The following is an 18,588-nucleotide window of genomic DNA, read 5'->3' as shown; positions in this document are numbered from 1 at the left end:
GATGTGGGAGATGCCAGAATTGTGTGGTCCTTGCCAAGGAAAGCGGCAGACTGGATATAGACACGGCCCAAGAGAGATGTACGCTACAGGCAACAAAGTGGAAAGAGGTGGAGATCTAAACAATTCTTTGAAATCAATCATGGAGATATAGAATTGGGAGTTTGCCCTGCTGATTTTCAGCTTTGCTTTGGTCTAGTATTTCCTCACTATGCTTCTTTCCCTTCCTTTTAAAGTGATAATGTATATCCTGTGCCACTGTGTGTTGGAAGTATGTGTTCTGCTTTTTTTTTATTTTGATTTTACAGTGATTATAGTTGATAGATCACCATGAGTCCCAGAAGACACTCTGAATTGTGGACTTTTAAACAAGGTTGATACTGCAACTATGGGTACTTTTGATGTTAGGTTGAATACATTTTTACATTATGATATTGTGATAAGCCTGTGGGGGACAGGCAATGAAATGGGGAGGTTTGAATAAGAATGGGACCCATAAAGATCATATATATATATATATATATATATATATATATATATATATATATATATAAATGTTTAGTCACCAGAAAGTGGAACTATTTGAAAAGATTAGAAGGACTAAAAAGTATGGTCCTGTTGGAGAAAGTGTCACTTTGAGGTTTCAAAAGCCCATGCCAAGCCCAGAGTCTGTCTCTGCCTATCAGTTAGGATGTAGTTCTTGTCTCCTGCTCCAGTGCCTGCTGAAAATAGCCATGCTTCCTGCCACAATGATAATGGACTAAATATCTGAAGCTGTAAGTAAGCCCCAATTGAATGCTTTCTCTTATAATCAGTGATTGATCATGTTATCTCTTCACAGCAATAGAGCAGTGACTAAGATAGAGGCCAAAAAGGGTACAAGTATAGTAGGAGAAACATTTCTTAAGTTAAAGGGGGAAAAGATGTTTTTAATTAAAAGAGTTCATTAAGTGGGCAGCATAACAAATGAACAAAATCTTTTGGAGATATCCAGCTATTCACCCCTACCTTTCAACCTTCCAGCTACCCATCCACTCATCCATCCACCCATCCACTCATCCATCCACCCATCCACTCATCCACTCATCCATTCACCCATCCATCTATCCACTCATCCATCTATCCGCTCATCCACCCATCCACTCATCCATCCACCCACTCATCCATCCACTCATCCACTCATCCATCCATCCGCTCATCCATCCGCTCATCCATCTATCCACTCATCCATCCATTCATCCATCCACTCATCCACTCATCCATCCACTCATCCATCTGCTCATCCACTCATCCATCCACTCATCCACTCATCCACTCATCCATCCATCCACTCATCCATCCATCCACTCATCCACTCATCCATCCACTCATCCATCCATCCGCTCATCCACTCATCCATCCACTCATCCACTCATCCATCCACTCATCCACTCATCCATCCACTCATCCATCCATCCGCTCATCCGTTCATCCATCCGCTCATCCACTCATCCATCCGCTCATCCACTCATCCATCCGCTCATCCACTCATCCATCCACTCATCCACTCATCTGCTCATCCATCCACTCATCCATCCATCCGCTCATCCATCTGCTCATCCATCCATCCACTCATCCATCCGCTCATCCACTCATCCACTCATCCATCCACTCATCCATCCATCCGCTCCTCCATCCATCCGCTCATCCATCCATCCGCTCATCCATCCATCCGCTCATCCATCCGCTCATCCATCCATGCATCCATGCAACAAATCTTCATGCATTGCTTTAGACATGAGAGACACCACTATTGTGTACAACAAAAGAATTTATCTCAAGGACCTAGGTCAAGAAGGTTATCAAAAAGGAACTAATTAAACAAAGTAGCTTCAGGGGTGTTGAATGCTGTGGAGAAATGAGGAGGAGTAATATACCCAAAGTGAAGAGGGAAAGTCTTGGTGAGAAAGTAACATGGCTAAAACTGAACAAACGACCGATCACCTATAAATTTGTGGTAATAGTATCTATATAACAATATTGTAGGTTCTCACAAGTTAATAAAACATGTAAGCCACATAGAAGAATGTTTGACGTTCTGGGTTGAGAGCTCACTCACTATGTTCCATAATTTTTTCTAATAGTATAGAAATATCCGAACACATTGGTACATAATAACAAAGCTCAGAAAAACAATTGTCAAATGCTAAAGCTAAAGTGTAAAACAGTAAAAAAAAAAATCAAAGCAGATGTTCTTAGTATTTGACATATAAAGAAATTTTGGAAAGGTACACAAAACTGAATGAAACTACTAGCCAGGTGTGATTACACACACCTATAATCCAACAATTAGGAGCAGAAGAAAATAGAGTGTCTCTGTGAGTTTGAGGCCACCCTCATTTATGTCATATAGTGAAAACATTATCTCAAGAAGGAGTAGGAGAAGGAAGAAAGGAAGGAAGGAAGGAAGGAAGGAAGGAAGGAAGGAAGGAAGGAAGGAGAAAACAATATAGATTACTAAAAGATAAGGAAGAAACTGAACTAGGTAGTTTAAATAATGAGGGAGTGGAGGACAAGTTAAAGAGGAAATATAGGGAGGATAATTAACACAAAAGTTCTTTTGAAAAAAACTCCAGAAGCCAACTACTGTAGAAGCGCCCTAAAACCTGTACATAATGTAAGAATTTAAATGAAATCACCATATAATGAGGTAAACAATGCCCCAACTGATCACCTTACGCCACCCAGGAAAATCTCCAGTTACACAGTCATTCCTCCATCAAACTTCACAGGCTATTTTCAATGCTATTGGTCTCCACGACCTGAAGACAGCATGTACTTATATATTGAGTGTAGAAGGACCTAGGTGGTGCCCACCTACAAGCTTCACTCTTATTGACTAGTGTTCATGATACTGGAAGGCACACTGCATGCTACCAGAGAGGAAAAGTAACCACTAATAAGTCTATGACCTAAAACAGCCATCTGCCTGCAACATCCACTGGTGCAATAGTGGCACGGATGTCATGGCAGTAATCAACCACTTTTCAAAATTAGGTAGAGAGATGGCTCAGCGGCTAAGACCACTGACTGTTCTTCTGGAGGCCCTGAGTTCAAATCACAGCAAACACATGGCAGCTCTTCACTTTGGTTATATGATAATGAGACCCGATACCCTCTTCTGGCATGCAGGCATACATGCAGGCAGAGCTCTCATACAAAAAACAAAAAAAAGGTCAATTTTTAAAAATTTAAAACAAATAAAATAATATTGGATTTTAAGGCCCACTCTATGAGATGGAACCCATTCCTGACACTGCTAAACTGCCCAAGAACCTGACACTAGATAGATCATGGGCCTGAGGGAAACTTAAGACTATTATTCTGATAAAGGAAAATCGCAATGAAATTATTCCAAATGAAATATTGCTATACCCATTGGTCAGTATTTCTGTAAACCCTCAGCAGAGAAGTTTCTTCTTGCAGTAGATGGCAATTAACAGAGACCCTCAAATGGACACTGTGCAGAGTGAGCATTCAATCCTAAGTGAGGTGTCTTCACCAAACCCTCCCCTCAAGGCTCTGGGATCTGTGTAAAAAGGGGGCAAAAAAGACTTTAAGAGTCAAAAGTTGATGGGTTGCTTGAAGTACCCTGCATCTTCCCTTTACAGCAGGGCTGACCACCTATAACCTCACCGAAACTTTCAGCACACACAGAACCTTACAGGTTCAAACAGACAAAATCTCAGCACCAAGAAGAGGAAGTGGACACAAAGTCCCATCCCTAACCAAGAAGCTACGTGCAGTTGCCTGCTGGGAGAGGGAGCTCAGTTCTCCTCGGTGATGGCTCTCTAGGTCTATGAGGCACAGTCCAGGGCAGCCCCATGCTCAGGAGCAGTTGGACACCATAAATCGAACTCCATAGTTTTTGGTTTGTATGAGATTTTTGTTTTGTTCTGGAATTTTTGTCTTACTGTTTCATTTAGTTTTTAATAGCAACTACATGAAATTGGCTGAGTAGGAAAGTGAGAGGATCTGGGAGGGGTTGGGGGAGGGAAAACATAAAGAAAATGTACTCTGAAAAAACATTAAATGAAAGAAAAGTATTATCTAGTTTGCAAAAAGTATTATATTAGTTTGCAAAGGCGGGAAGAAGTAGGCGAATGGGGGGACTCAAGACTTTCCACAGTGGATTGAATTTCATAAATTTGATGGGTTTGGGTGTAGGTTCATGTGGGTGCATGCATGAACATATGCATGGGCACATGACTACATGTATGTACACACTCATGAGCACACACGCTCAGGTGCTTCTGCTCGTCAGGAACTTTGCATTCTGATTTTTGAAATGGTCCAGCATTAGCCTAGGGCCCACAGATTAGACCAGACTTGCTGGCCAGCCGCAGGCACCTTCTCCCATCCAGCTCCCCAGCACAGGGGTTACAAGTGTGTACCCCTGCATCTGGCACTTTTACATGGGTTCTGGGGATCCAACTTAGTTACTGGTGTACTGACCTCGTTCCTGGTGGTGAGCTACCTCTCCACCCATTATGAACAGTGCACTTTAAAAACATTTTAATCAGTACAATAAGTGTCTCCTCCTCGTCTCCTATAATTAAAAGGCCATGGAGGTGACTTTGTGAGGACCCAAGGGGACGCAGACAGAGATGACACCCTCTGACCTCCACCCTCTAGGAGCATGAGCTCCAGAGACACACACAGAGGAGGGAGGAGAGACAGTCCGGCCCACGTGTGGGATCACACAGTGCTCGCACTTCACTCCCACTGACGCAGGGGGGATGGTGGACAGTGCTCCAGAAAGGTACTCACCCCGTTGTGTAAGGGATGTTTATGCCTCCCAGGTTAATGCTTTCACATCCAACAATGAACAGGGTTGAGAAGCACAGCAAAGACACCCCACTGCAGATCATTGCGAGTTTTGCAGATTCCCTGGCACCGAGCTTCAGTTTTTTTATGATGTAGCCTCCCAGGACAATGCCAACACCAGCGCTGGGGACAATGATGACACCTGGGGAGAGGAGGAGGAAAGGGTTCATTTGTACTAGCCTCGACTGCTATTGCCTCCTCTAATTGTTCTATCTTTGTTTGCTCATCAGCACTAAGGTAAAGAATCAGAATTCCTCTAATTCATAAATACCGCGTGTATAATTTTACAGTATACTACTCAAAAAACATTGACGAAGGAGTCGAATCCAAAAGGTACAACAAATACTTTTACAAAGCAGTAAAATAAGAAGGAAGAATTTGTTAAAAAGGTGAACAATTCATGAAAAATTTAAATCGGCCCTTCACCAAAAAGAAGATCCAAATGTCCTATGCACATGAAAAGATGCGCTTTCATTACTGAGCTAGAAGCATGGGTTAAAACCACGGTGTTGTTCCACCACGGACCATTTTAAACATTTTCAAGTTTGGTAATGTCACATGTTGAACAAGATAAAACTACTGGAAACTCTCGGCAGTGGAGGACTAGAAACAGTAGGACCAACTTTGAAAAGCAGTTTGTCATTACCTGGTACAACAGAAGGTAGACACACCCCGTGACAGGCAGTTCCATCCCAGATTTATACCCCAAAGAAACTGATGGTGTCTACTAACCATCCTGGTAGTTCCTAACTGAAAATAAGCCAAATATCCCATCACAGACAGTGTATGAGGAATATTCCTAACACAAGGGAAGACCTGTAACCACACGTAATGTGGACAGCTCTCATAAAGACGTCACAAGGAAACGAGTGCAATAAAATGTGCACATGTTCACACGTGTGTCAGGATCAAGACCCAGGAGAACCGAGCTGTAATGTTCTAGGATGCACATGTGGTAACGTGAGTGTAAAGGAAGGGTAGTTACCATAAAAGCCAAGATAACTTGTCAATGAGCAGCTCAGGACACAGGGGTCCTGCAGTACTGAACATGCTCTATTCCATAAAGTGGGCCTCAGTTACTGCCATTGCCCTAATGCTCATGTCTCCCTGAATTCATTTGTTAACCTCCTAACTCCTGAAGTGTGGCTATTAGGGAAGTGGACACCACACGAACAAGATAAGGAGACCTGAGCCTTCCCTTTTCTCTCCACCACATAATGGGCATATTGAAAATGACCCATCTATGAGAAGCAGACCTTCACCAGACACCAAATCTTCCAATACCTTGATCTTGGAGTCCTTCCTTCTGGGATTGTGAGAAACCAAATCCTCACACTCACGAACCACTCCGTGCATGGTAATCTTGCCACATGAGCCTGAGTAAACTAAGCGAGTCTTGTGTTTATTACTCATTTCTAAATTCTGACCAGTGCCCTCCTGGAGGTGTTCCATGACACTGTAGAAAAAGACATGGAGTTGGAGGTACGGCTCAGCAGTTAAGACAGGGACTCTTGCAGAGGACCCAAGTTCAACTCCCATGACTCACAACGGGCAGCTTACAACCATTTGTAACTCTAGCTCCAAGGAGACCTGGCCCTCCAGACTTCCATAGGCATCTGCGTTCATATGCATGCACGAATAAACATAATTAAAAACTAATAATAAAATAAATCTTTGTTTAAAAAATGAAGAACAGCTAGGCAGTGGTGGCACATGCCTTTAATTCCAGCACTCCTGAGACAGGCCGGTGAATTTCAGAGTGTTCAAGGCCAGCCTGGTTAAAAGAGTGAGTTCCAGGACAGTCAGGGATACACAGAGAAAGCATGTCTTAAAAAAGAAGAGAAAAAGGAGGAGAAGGCTTGGGAGGAAGAAAGGAGGAGGATGGGGAAAAGAGGGGCGGGATCAGGTATGGGAGGAGATGGGGGAGAAGTACAGAGGGTTAGAAAATTGATCAGAGGTGTGTAGCAATGGGGGATGGGGAGATGGGGCTAACAACCAGAAAGTCCCAGGTGCCAGGAAATCAAGAGGCTCCCAGGGTCCCTCGGGGATGACATTAGCTGAAATACCCCACAAAGGGGAGGGAGATCCTGTTGAAACCAGATCCAGAAGTTAGGCATGGCCTGCCGGTTGAGGGATGAGCCGCCCCCCCCCCCCCCGCACCCCATCTTCAAAATTTTAACCCAGAATTGCTCCTGTCTAAAGGAAATAGAGGGATAAAGGGTGGAGCAGAGACTGAAGGAAAGGCCATCCAGAGACTGCCTCACCTGGGGATCCAGCCCATCTGCAGGTACCAAACACAGACAATATTGCTGATGCTAAGAAGTACATGCTGACAGGAGCCTGATACAGCTGTCTCCTGAGAGACTTCGCCAGAGCATGACAAATACAGATGTGGATGCTAGAAGCCAACCATCAGACTGATCACAGGGACCCCAGTGGAGGAGTTAGGGGAAGGACTGAAGAAGCTGAAGGGGCCTTATCTGGCATCAATGGGAGGGGAGGCCCTTGGTCCTGTGAAGGCTCGATACCCCAGTGTAGAGGAATGCTAGAGTGGCGAGGTGAGAGTTGGGGGGAGCACCCTCATAGAAGCAGGGTAAGGGGGCATGAGATGGGGGTTTGCAGAGGGGAAACTGGGAAAGGGGATAGCATTTGAAATGTAAATAAATAAAATATCCATTTTTTGAAGGAGAAGGAGCAAGAGGAGGAAGAGAAGGAGAAGGAGGAAAAACATAGAATACCTGCCCCCCCCCCACCCTGTGTACCTTACAAACTAAAAGACAGACATACAAGCTAGCAGAGAATTTCAATAAAACAATCCTATAAGTTGCTGGAAAAACACGGGGAAAGGGGAAGCTGAGTGCTCCCTGGAAGAGATCTCACAGTGGCTATTTTCAGCTGACATTCAATGGACGAGGAAGAATGTATCGAACGGCCCGGCACAGAGACCATGCTGAACAAAGGAAATGCACGTGAAGACATGAGGTCATGGTACCGGGTGTTCACAGAGCTTCAAAATACCCAGGCTGCTCAGTGTACGATGATGGGAGGTGCCAGGGTGCAGGAGGAGGGGTAAGAGGGCAGGGAAAGAAACTCAGATTGCATCTCTGAGCAGGGAGAGGCCGCTGGAGACTTCTGAGCTGGCTCAGATGAGAGTTACACCTTATGAAGAGCATTCCGAAGTGCATTATAGGCAGTAGCGTAGATGGAGGGATAACGTGAGTCTGAAGTGGTCAGAAGAAGTGAATTGCAAGGGTCCCGGTGAGCTGCAGGAAGTCACCACACTGACAGCACAGTAAGTTACATAAGGAAAGCCAGTGTGTGGCACTCACTGAATGGGGATCTGAATAGGAGGACAACGTACGGACAGCACAGACAGCAGTGTCACCATCTCCACTACAGCCCGGAGTGTAAGGAGCCTGAAGAACCTCACACTGGGGCCTGTGAGCTCTCAAAAGAGTCATGCTGAGAGATTTGAAAGTTACACTTGAATCTGAGGGATGGGATGTTCTCTGAGAGCACAGTGAGAAAAAGAGGAAGCCCTCTGAAGAGAATGAGTGTTAATGACAAAGCCAGGGACGAACAGTGTTAAAAACAGATTGAACTCGGGCTTTGAGCTCAGCTAGCAGCCGAGTCATTAATTACGCACACGCAGGTGGTCACATTACGTGTGAGAATGGTCCCACCGACTTCTAAGTAGATCTGGCTCCGGATTGTCTTGGGGCTGATGGCCCAGTTTCCCCAGCACCAACACACTACCATCTTGGTCTCTAATGGTGCCACTCCCTTATGAAGGGGATATAAAAGAGGGTCCTCCAGGCTGAAGTTACTGCTACCAGCTCTGTCTTCGTGTTCTTTCCTGGCACCGCCCTTCCCCTTCCTGAGACCCCAGACCCGAAAGAGCCAAGACCCTATCCCATAGTGCCCCAGGTTTATCCTCTGATGACACCACCTCTCATCTAACCCTCGAGGAGACAATTCTGTGGTCCCTAATCTCCTGATCCAATCACTCCCCGGGCCCATGATACCTAAAACTCAGGGTACCACAGGATGTGGGAGAATGCATCAGTATACACCAAGGAATGCATCTGACATTACTGAGGAGAGGGGGAAAGGACGAAATGGACGGGGGCGGAATGGAAACGCCACTTGCTCATAGCCCAGGACCCGAAGGCCTAAGGGTCGGATTGGTGAGGGAAGACGTGTCATTTCCTGGCTCCTGAAAAGTGCAAGGAAGACAAACCCTTCCCTGCCACCTGCAGTGTGTTCTTGATAAGTTTCTGAGCTTTCCAGGACTCCTGTGCACAGTGGTGAGACTTGTAAGAAGCCAGTGAGGGAAGACATTGGAAGAAGTTAGAACGGAGTCTGCCCACCATACGCATTCAGTAAACACTGGCTGTCACTAGCATCACCATTTCTTAAGATATGTTATTGTATTTGTGTGTGTGTGTGTGTGTGTGTGTACACGTGTATATGCGCATGTATGCACACACACATGCATGAGCATCACAGTGTATATGTGGAGGTCTAAGGACAACTTGTGGATGTTGCTTCTCTCTTTCTACTATATGGGTTACAAGGATCAAACTCAGGTCCTTAGCCTTGGTGACAAGCATCTTTGCCCATACAACCATTTCACTGGCCCATCATCATCATCATCACCACCACCACCATCATCATCACTACCACCACCACCATCATCATCATTATCACTACACCACCACCACCACCACCATTATCACCATCACCACCACCACCATCATCACTACCACCAACACCATTATCATCATCACCATCACCACCACCATCATCACCACCACCACCATTATCATCATCACCACCACCACCATTATCATCATCACCATCACCACCACCATCATCACCACCACCACCATTATCATCATCACCATCACCACCATCATCACCACCACCACCATTATCATCATCACCATCACCACCACCATCATCACCACCACCACCATTATCATCATCACCACCACCACCACCATTATCATCACCATCACCACCACCATCATCACCACCACCACCATTATCATCATCACCACCACCACCATTATCATCATCACCACTACCACCACCATCATCATCATCACCACCACCATCATCATCACTACCACCACCACCATCATCATCATCACTACCACCAACACCATCATCATCATCACCATCACCACCAACACCACCACCATCCCCACCACCATCATCATCATCACTTTAACTGTTTTGAATATCTCTGTGATATGCCTAATATTAATGAATTGGATACATTTGTACAAACAACCTAGGATTAAAACAGCGAATTTTAAGGAGGATTGAATTTAAACAACCTATATGCGGCCCCAACATAAACTTGTATGTGTTCTTTAATAAATAAGTCTTTGATACTTAGCCATTGTGTGCTCTTAACTGTAACACTCACAAACTTAGTGATACATTTATATTAAATTAATAGAGCCTGAATATAAGGCACTCACTAAAGTGTTCAATATTGGCAAAAGGTTCTGCTTCCAGCAGAAGAGTTCTAGAAATTCTCTGCCATCTTTAGGTGGAAATCTTGGGATTCTCGTTTTTCTTAGGAAACTGATGTATTAATTGTCCTGCTTCCTTTTTCCCTCAGACGTATCCACAAAGAGACCTTGAAGATTCTCCTCAGGTTACGATCTTGCTGACCCTTTTGTGAAGAATGGTGGTTAGTTAATCATCAGGTATTTTAGGAACAAGATGAACTTTTTCTCTTGTCCCCACTTTGAGGCATTGCCTGTGTTGTAAACAGACGTAAGATGTATGTCTAAACTGACTGACAGCATGCTTAGCATCTCAGAAACTGAAGGGCAGGGAGAGAAAAGGAGGCCAACACTCATCACTAAGAATGTCCCAGATGCAGAGACCTTCAATGCACTGTCACTGTTGTTAGTATTAAGAATGATGGACTCAGCGGCTAGAGAGATGGCTCAGTGGTTAAGAGCACTGGCTGCTCTTTCAGAGGCACTTAGTTCAATTCCCAGCAACTCGTGGTGGCTCACAATCATCTGTAATGAGATCAGATGCCCCCTTCTGGTGTGTCTGAAGACAGCGACCATGTACTCACATACATGAAATAAATCTTAAAAAAAAAAATGATGGGCTTTTATAGCACCTGGTGCTAGCCCTGACTTGCTTGCCCCTGGCCTCTGTGTCTATTTCTGTCTTTCCAGCAGGACACACACACACCACACACACACACACACACACACACACACACACACACACGCACGCACAACCTGTTGGGTATTACAATAGCTGCCTTTTCCCACAGCGATTCATTTCCCTCTCAGCTTTATGAATTTAACAGTCTAGAATTAGAGCGGCTCTTATAAAAAGCACAAAGCCCTCACGTTTAGGGCTTAGCTTGTCTAGAAGCATTTCTTCCTCCCCACAGGGATCTACGCAGTTTGAATGAGACGTCCCCCACAGTCTGAGGCATCTGACGCGGGATCTCCGGTTGGCGGTGCTCTTTGGGGTGTAGGAGGTGTAGTGCGTGGGAGGAAGTATGTCACCAGAGGCGAGCACTGAGAGTTGAGAGCCTCACACCGGTCCCTGTGCCCTCTCTGCCTCATGCCCCTACCACAAGTCCTTGGTGCTTGTTGCCATGGTTACACTCTGACACCATGGACTCATCCCCTTGGAATGATAAGCCAAAATAAACTCGCTCTTCCGTAAGCTTTGCTTGAAGTGTTTTAGCACAGCAACCGGAAAGCAAGCAATGCATCAAGTACCCCATCACCCACGGTCTCTTAGATGGGAAGGGCAGGGTGTTGTCTCCATGCCACACCTGCCTGTGGCAAAGCAGACAACTGGGCTAAGTTAGCTCTATAAAAGCCCGTACTCCCGACTCTGTGATGCTCCTTTCTCTTGCCGGGATGAATTATCCTATCATCTCTTGCAAGCCTCTTCTTTCAGAGAGTAGGTACCCCTACCATCAGAGTAGAACTAAAGACCCAAGGATAAAGGACACGGTAAGTTCATCTTCGCCCAGACTGCACATCAGACTACAAATAATAGTGGTACCTCTCATTTTTTTAATGTCTTTCCCTCACTGTTGGGAAAATTTTCAGGAGCCCCTTCAAAGGCAATTCAGCACATGTAGCATCTGAATTGCTTGACGGAATCCTTCCCTGAGAATCCTGTGGCTGTTTGAAGACAGAGAACAAAACATTGCTTTGCATACCTCATATTCCATGATATGACCTCAAACCTCTTTGGACCTCAGACAAAGAGAGGCTGTGTGCGTGTGTGTGCGTGCGTGCGTGTGTGTGTGTGTGTGTGGCTGACTTAGTTTCCCGTCTTGATCTCCAGTCTGAGAAGACAGCGTTTGAAGGAGTCTTCATGGGCCTCCATTTTCTGCTATGACAGCTACTGCATGACTCAAACAGGACCACCCAATCAAAGCGACAGAGAAGGCTCTTGAATTCTGGCATGGCCTCGCTGGAATGATTTAAAAAGGCTCAGAAAGCTCGGCTCCGCACTGCCTTCAGGTTGAAGATTCCTGTAGGCAGCTCATACGTTACTCCTCGTAGGCCCAACAGATCTCATTACCCATCACACATTTCGGCCATGCTAAGACTGCACCGTAGGAGAGAAATATGAGAAGCCTAATCTCAGGGACTCAAAGACTTAGACACCGGAGGAGAGGTGACACGGAGGAACATTCCGAGAGAAAGGAACCCTGTTTTCACTGCAGAGTTGACAAATTCAGCTGAAACGTCACAAGGGTTTGCATGCTCAGCTGTGTCACATGGTGTCACATGGTGTCACATGTGTCGTGATAGGGACTCCAAAATCAAACTGAATAAATACGGTTTGACCTTCTATACCTTACGCAGCTAGAGCAGCTTTCTGCATCCGTGCAGTGAAACCACAGAGCAGCTGCACTTGCAATGGGAAAACGCTTAGGTATCTCCTTCATCTCTGGCTCTGGGAAACGGGAGGGAATGAACCTTCAGCGAATGACCGCAGAGGTGGGGGCTGACCTGGGCCTTTTGTAGAGGAAATTTCACAGACAGTAATGGGAGCTCAATAACGTTTTCAGTCATCAAAACTAAGCTGCAAGCAAAGACATTAGCATCAGGTTATCGCACTCAGTTCCTGTTCAGGGCACAGGTTTGGGCCTGTGCCAAATGGAAAGCTCTCTGTGGAGGCTCTTCAGGCAAGATCTACTTTCGGTCAGCAATTTCCCGCCGTTCTCCACATCCGTGTTTGTCCAAGTCCTGTGTCTCTCAGAGCTTTCTCTTCCAGAAAACTGACCACCTCCCCGCCCACCAGGAGCTCAGCTGAAAGACCTGACAAAGCCTTCCTTCTCCCCGGAGGACCAGAGTCCTCAAACTCTGCCCATCAAGGGCAGCAGAGTGGAGGTTTAAAAAAAAAGTTGACACACCTAAACCACGCCCACTTAAATGCCCCATCTCTCACAAAGACTAATAAAAATATTTTTTGTTCAAAAATATATTATTGTATTTAATCTGTCGGATCCATGTGGGAGACCAGAGTTGTCATTTTGGGCTAAAGTCTCAATTAGTGATTACTAATTGAATGTATTTTAATTTTTCTTTCTTTTTTTTTACTATCTTTTACTTTATGTGTATGAACGTTTTGCCTTCAGATATATTCTGTCTGCCTATTTACTTCCCTTTACCCCCTGGCTTCAGGAAACAGTAGGGAGGAGTCTTAAGCAAGTTATTGCACATGTGGGGCATTGTCGGTGGTCAGTGGCGTTACAAGCAGACGTGAGCCACCATACAGGTGCTGGGACACAAACCTGGATCTTCTGCAAGAGCAGCCAGTGCAGTTGCCAAACCATCTCTCCAACTCCTCGTTTTTTTTTTTTAAGACAATTTAGCACACTATAGATTTGCCTATGGAACATGCAGTTCCACATGGGGATGGTGGGACTTGAACACAAGGCCTCACATATGCTAGGCCAGCTCTTGACCACTGAGCTCCAGCTACACAGTCCCCAGCCCGGCGCATGCACAATACACCCCAGAGATGCAACGCCACCATTTTGTAACATTTTCATGTCACTCCATCAACTGTCCCGTCCACTCCAGTGTCCTGCCACTTTGCTGGTTTTCAGGGCTTTGTTCTTCATTTCTCCTTGGGGCCAAGCAGTCTGTTCGTACCTTGCTCTTTATTCTCACATCACGTGACGGACTCCTGTGGCTATGTCCACACTGGGGGTATTATGAATAACACTGTTGCGAGAGTTCACATATGTATCTTGTTTAATGTGGCGGTAAGCTTCATTCCTTTGGAAGCAGGCCTAGAAACGGAGTTTCCAGGTCATGTGTTTGAAGATGCATTGAACCGTTGTTTTCCAGAGGGCTAGATCTCTTGACGCGCCTGCCAACAGTGCCTTCCACATTTGTACCAACAGTTCTAGATGGTAATATTTGATGTAGCCCAACACACAGGTGTGCTATAGGATCTCATAGTAACTCACTGTGGCTTTGGTCTGTTTCTCTGGTAACTAACTGGATCAGGTGTCTGTCCCTGGGCTTGTTTTGGTCATTGGTGCCCTTGGCCATTCTCTGGACAAATGTCTATTCATAGCTTCTCCTCATTTCCTAAAGTTGCCTTATTTTTCTGGAAGTTTTGAATTATTGTAAACACAGCTGATAGACGTTTTAAAAATATTTCCCTGGCCCTATGTGGCATCTGTTTTTAATTTCTTGATGGTGCCCTTTGATACAAAAGTTCTTAACACTAATAAAACCCAGTTTCTTTGTCCCCCGCCCCCCATGGCCTAGACTGCTTAGCCTAAGACCCAAGTGATTTGTGTGCATGCTTATTTCTAGGAATATTATAAGCCTTTTATGTTATACTTTGAGCCATCTTGTATTTATTTAATATGATATGGGGGTAAATTTAATTCTTTCCCATTAAGCTACCTGCTTGTTCCAGATTCGGTTGTAAAAGAAAAAAAAAAAAAAAGCTATTCACTTTTTCCATTGAATATTGTTGGTGCCCTGATCACCTACATCATGGTTGAGCAAATAGTTCAGTGGATAAATTACTTGTCACACAAAACTAAGGGCTGGAGTTCAGATTCCCCCACCTCCATATATTGGGTAGACAGGCATGGCAGCCCTCCTCTAGTCCCTCAGGAGACATGGGATCTCCAGGGGAAGGTGACATCTGGTTCTCAACCTGTGGGTCGTGACCCTTCTGGCACACCTTTAGCTCCAAAATATATTTACATTACAATTCGTAACAGTAGCAAAATTGTAATTCTGTAGTAGCAATGATAATAATTGTGTGTTGGGGCTCACCGTGACACAAGGAACTGTATTAAAGGGTTGCAGCATTACGAAAGTTGAGAGCCTCTCAAACCAGACTGTCCAATCCTCAAGCTCTAGGTCCAGTGAGAGACCCTTAGTAAACAAAGTGGAGAATGATCAAGGTGGACACACAGAAAAACCAACTTCCAGCCAACAGGCAATGTATATGCATGTGAACCCACACACATGAACACACATGGTGAACACACAACACATGGTCTATTGATCATGTGTGTAAATTTGTTTCGGGTTCTCAATTCTATTCCTTACTATTTCTGTCTTCTTTAAGCCAGTACCATACCATTTTGATGATTAGGAAGTTTTGATGGGGTCTGCACTGAATCTAGAGGTCACTTTGAGGAGTATTAACACCTAAACAATACCAAGTCCTTCAGTCTTTGAGTATAAAGTGGATTTCTCCTGCGATGTACTCTTTTTAACTTTTAAACAGTCATTAATTGTCTAGATTACTAAGTTGTATACATTTGCTATATATAGCATCTTGTCTCAAAATATGCATATGCTGTTCAATGGCTAAATTAAGCCAAATAACATACAGTGTGTGACATGTGTTCTGTGGCGAGAACACAAATTCTACCTCCTAACTTCCAGAATCTGGTGTGTTGTAACTATGGTCAGTTTCCGTTTGGCAAGAAAATCTTTTTCAGCTCTGCCCAGGTGACATCCTTTCTCCGACGAATGCTTTCTTAATATTCTATACTTTCAAAATGCAAGCTTTGCATACATTTGTTGAGCACTATTCCTAAGAACTTCACTCCTGCTGGTGTTTGTTTTAGGATCTCTTTCTCCTCTGTCTTGCTACCCTACTTAGAAGCACAGTAAGAGTAGCTTTGCTAATGGATGCCTTGGGATTTTCTCCATTAAAAAAGCATGAAACCTGTAAACAGAGGTCCTTTTCCTTCTTCATTCCCAACCTGAATGGTCTTTATTTCCTTTTCCTTCCCCATGACCTGACAAGAATCCCTAGCAGAATAAGGTAGCAAATGCAGATATATTTGTCACTGTCTGGTCTTAGGGGGAAGGTGTCCTTAGCCGGCTAGCTATGGCCTCCATACATCTCCTTCAGCACAGTGTGTCTCTAATCTCTAAACTAAAGCAGAGCTTTACGAAAACATTATTTGTGCATTATTTGCAGGAATATTGTTAAGTGAACTTTTAGAGAACTTGCAATATTATAACTTTTAATTTAGTCACTTCATAAACTTAATAAATTGTTTGCTATTTAAATGTTTACTAGAAACCCTTTCTTGAACACCAACTGTGCACTATTCTAAACTGGAGATGCATGGTGAATAGATCTAGCACGAATTCTCGCCCATACTGATTTTACAGTCTAATGTGGCAAAGTAATAAGTTAATAACTAAGTAGATTGTCCCAGATGGTAGAAGGAGAAAGGAACTCAGTGAAATTGATTCTCAGCCCAGGAAGAGAAATGAGTGTGTGGAGAGCAGAGGCACACTTAACAGGCTGAAGTCCTACTGACAAAGGGTCATCCCAGCCAAAGCAAAGGAGGAAGGGGAGAGTAATTCTCATGAGGATTAAGTCACGCCCCACTTAGACCTCCATCTTACCTATCCCTGAACAGAACCCAGAGGTGCCGCAACTCAGAAAAATTCATAACTGAAAGGAACCTCAGGGGCTGGGGATTTAGCTCAGTGGTAGAGCGCTTGCCTAGCAAGCTCAAGGCCCTGAGTTCGGTCCTCAGCTCTGGAAAAAGCAAAAAACAAAAAAAAAGTAAAAGGAACCTCAAAAATCACTCATCTTTCTTTGCTCTAATGAAACCAGAACACATAAGAAAAAAAAGAAAGAAAGAAAGGAAGGAGGAAAGAAAGAAAGAAAGAAAGAAAGAAAGAAAGAAAGAAAGAAAGAAAGAAAGAAAGAAAGAAAGGAAGAAAGGAAGGAAGGAAGGAAGGAAGGAAGAAAGGAAGAAAGAAAGGAAGAAAGGAAGAAAAGAAAAGACTAGGCAAGGCAGAAACAGAAGGGGAAAACCAGACCCGATGGGTATCCATTGAACTGTAGTTTGTTTGCCCTGCATAATTGCACCAGATAATGGAAGCTTCACTCTAAGGTTTCTAATAACAAAGCTGATTCGGAACAAAGACGTATTCTAGAAACCCCATGGTCTGAGCATCCATCCATAACCACGTGAGAACATAGCTTGCAGGTCTTAATGAATTCGTCAGTCTTACAGAGTAGCCATTGAACAGAAAGCATCAGAACCCGTCTGCCATTTCTCAGCTGATGGCCTTCTCTTCTCCCCTTTCTCTCTCTCCTCCCCTGTCCTCTCTCCTCCTCTCCCCTCTCCTCCCCTCCATTTCCCTTCTCTTTCCTTCCCTTCCCTTCCCTTTCCTTCCCTTCTCTTCCCTTCCCTTCTTTCCTCTCCTCTCCTCTTCTCTCCTCTCCTCTCCTCTCCTCTCCTCTCCTCTCCTCTCTTCTCCTCTCCTCTTCTCTTTCCTCTTCTCTTCTCCTTGGTTCCATTATTGCTCTGACCTTGTCTATCCTTAGTTTTGGGGCAGACAAGCCAGAGCCTCATCTTTAATGTTAGACCTTTGTAAAAATCATTCCTTTATCAGGTAACTGGCTCAGGATTTTGTTATTTATTTGATTTGTTGACTATTGGTTTTTATTGTTCATATATTATTTACTTATTTATATTTTCTTTTAAAAATTATGCCTGGGAGTGGTATTGCCCACATGCATATCTGAGAAACACTATGTTGCCCTCAGAGGCCAGAAGAGGGCATTGGATCCTCTGCAACTGGAGTTACAGACAGATGTGAGCTGCTCTGTAGGTACCGAGAATCACACCCAGGTCCTCTGGAAGAGCAGCCAGAGTTCTTAACTTCTGAGCATCTCTCCATCCTCTCTTGTTTGTTTTTTGTTTGTTTTTTTAATCATAGAATTTGGAAAGAAGTTATGACAAAGATCATATCTAGATCTCTGATGACTACTCTTCTTTCTTCTAGAGCAGGACTCAGGAAGCCAGGTGTGGACTTGGCTATCTACCTCAGCAGCTGTAGAACTAAAGCACTGATGGGCATGTGTACACAGGGGCATAACTACATTCTTGTAAAGTTTGGCTCACAAAAACAGGACTAGGCTGAGTATGGCACTAGACTCCTTATGGAGGAGTAGCTTGACTTATGCTCGCCTGCAATGCTAGCTCTATCTCCCAGCCTCCCTTACAACTCGATGAGTTTTTAAGTTCTGATCAGTATGATAGAAAGGAAAGTATATATCCATGTATGTTCGTTAGTTTGATTGTCTGTTGTTCAAGGCAGGGTTTTTCTATGTGTCCCTGGCTGTCCTGGAACTCACTCTGTAAGACAGGCCGGCTCCAAACTCATAGAGGTTCATCTGCCTCTGCCT

The 18,588-nt window shown here is 44.4% G+C and overlaps 1 protein-coding gene across 3 annotated transcripts in view; it reads right to left on the bottom strand.

Annotated features, from left to right (window-relative positions):
* Window positions 1-18,588, bottom strand: part of Slco5a1 (solute carrier organic anion transporter family, member 5A1) — a 129,060-nt gene that overhangs the window by 28,202 nt on the left and 82,270 nt on the right. For all 3 annotated transcript variants that reach the window (NM_001436738.1, XM_087548615.1, NM_001107898.2), the window contains 1 exon segment: window positions 4,807-5,005. In NM_001436738.1, the coding sequence (NP_001423667.1) occupies window positions 4,807-5,005 (199 nt within the window).

The sequence above is a fragment of the Rattus norvegicus genome, chromosome 5, assembly GCF_021556685.1.
Source record: "Rattus norvegicus strain SHRSP/BbbUtx chromosome 5, alternate assembly SHRSP_T2T, whole genome shotgun sequence".
Taxonomy (NCBI): Eukaryota; Metazoa; Chordata; class Mammalia; order Rodentia; family Muridae; genus Rattus; species Rattus norvegicus.
The sequence above is the reverse complement of the archived record's forward strand: the minus strand, read 5'-3'. Positions and strand labels throughout refer to the sequence as shown.